At 42.0% G+C, this 1,134-nt stretch overlaps 1 protein-coding gene across 1 annotated transcript; it reads right to left on the minus strand.

Moving 5' to 3' along the window:
* Window positions 1-221: 221 nt before the first annotated feature.
* On the minus strand, window positions 222-899 carry LOC147416527 (uncharacterized). The gene has a single exon (XM_086508287.1). The coding sequence runs from the start codon at window positions 897-899 to the stop codon at window positions 222-224; it is 678 nt and encodes a 225-aa protein (XP_086364413.1).
* Between the last annotated feature and the right edge of the window lie 235 nt (window positions 900-1,134).

A 1,134-nucleotide genomic window follows, 5' to 3' on the forward strand; every position in this document is an offset into this window, starting at 1 on the left:
CAAAATGAGTTTACGTAATTAAAGAAAATTAACTCAATTAAAAGACAAAAAAGTCAATCTTTGTCGTTGATGATCTCTCGGTTGGTTACCGAATAATTTAACCATCCCTTCCCTAAAAGAAAGTAATTACTTGATATATGTAATCCGTAATATTCGGATTCAGTCGTCAGCTGTGGTTTTTACCCTCCCCAGGGTGTCCGCTCTGCCCGTGAGACGGTTTTTTAACCACGACGTCTACGTTTAAGTTTAAAGGCAGTCCCTTTACGAATCCGGCTTCTAAGCCTATGGAACTTAACGAAAATCTGGACAGCGTCCCTGGCTTTATTATGAACGGCTTGGATTTTATCCGCCTCCTCCTGCGAAACAGTTATTTCTGTTTCTGGATTCAGCGGCGGCATGTCTTGCTCAACAAAAACTACTTCTGGAGTCGAAGGCAAGAGCTCAAACAGGGCTTTATACATGTCAATCAAAGGTTGCGCCTGGGAGACTATTTGCGCGGCATAATGCGCTATCACTTCCTGGGAGAAGGGGACCTTCAAGAGGAGTTCTATGCCCTCTTCCGGGGACATGCTTAAAGGGAGAGATACCCCAGAGATGAGCATCAAGCCAGGAATAAGGTCCTTATGGAACGACGTGAACAGACGGGAGTTTGCCTCCTTAAACTGTACCGAAATCTGAGCCCATTCCTGCATTGTGGCTTCGCTGACTATGGAGGGGTTTAACTTGGCAGAGATAGAGTTTACTAGATTGTTTATTTGCGCAGGCTGCAGTTGTGAAACGAATTCATAACCGTTCTCAGCGCTGGGCAATCTGCCTTGTTGGCAGGTTTTTAGTATTTTATCACAATCTTGCCAAGTTTCAAATAAGATTGAACGGCAATCCTCCTCCTTTAGTTGCATAAACTGTGAATGTGAAGACGCTTGAGTTACTATTGAAGAACTACTAGCGCCCATATTCATACAGTATGCTGTTTCAGCAAACCAAGCCCAATTAGATTTAATAAAATTAAAAAAAGAGCACAACAAACAAGAATACCTTTCTCAACGAAAGAAAGGAGAGATATATGGTGAGGTTATTAAAAAGAAAGGAGAGATATATGTTGAGGTTCTTAGAAATAATGGGAGAGATATATGG

This window comes from Adiantum capillus-veneris, unplaced genomic scaffold (genome assembly GCF_014529385.1).
Source record: "Adiantum capillus-veneris isolate H3 unplaced genomic scaffold, ASM1452938v2 Hic_scaffold_852, whole genome shotgun sequence".
NCBI classification, from domain to species: domain Eukaryota; kingdom Viridiplantae; phylum Streptophyta; class Polypodiopsida; order Polypodiales; family Pteridaceae; genus Adiantum; species Adiantum capillus-veneris.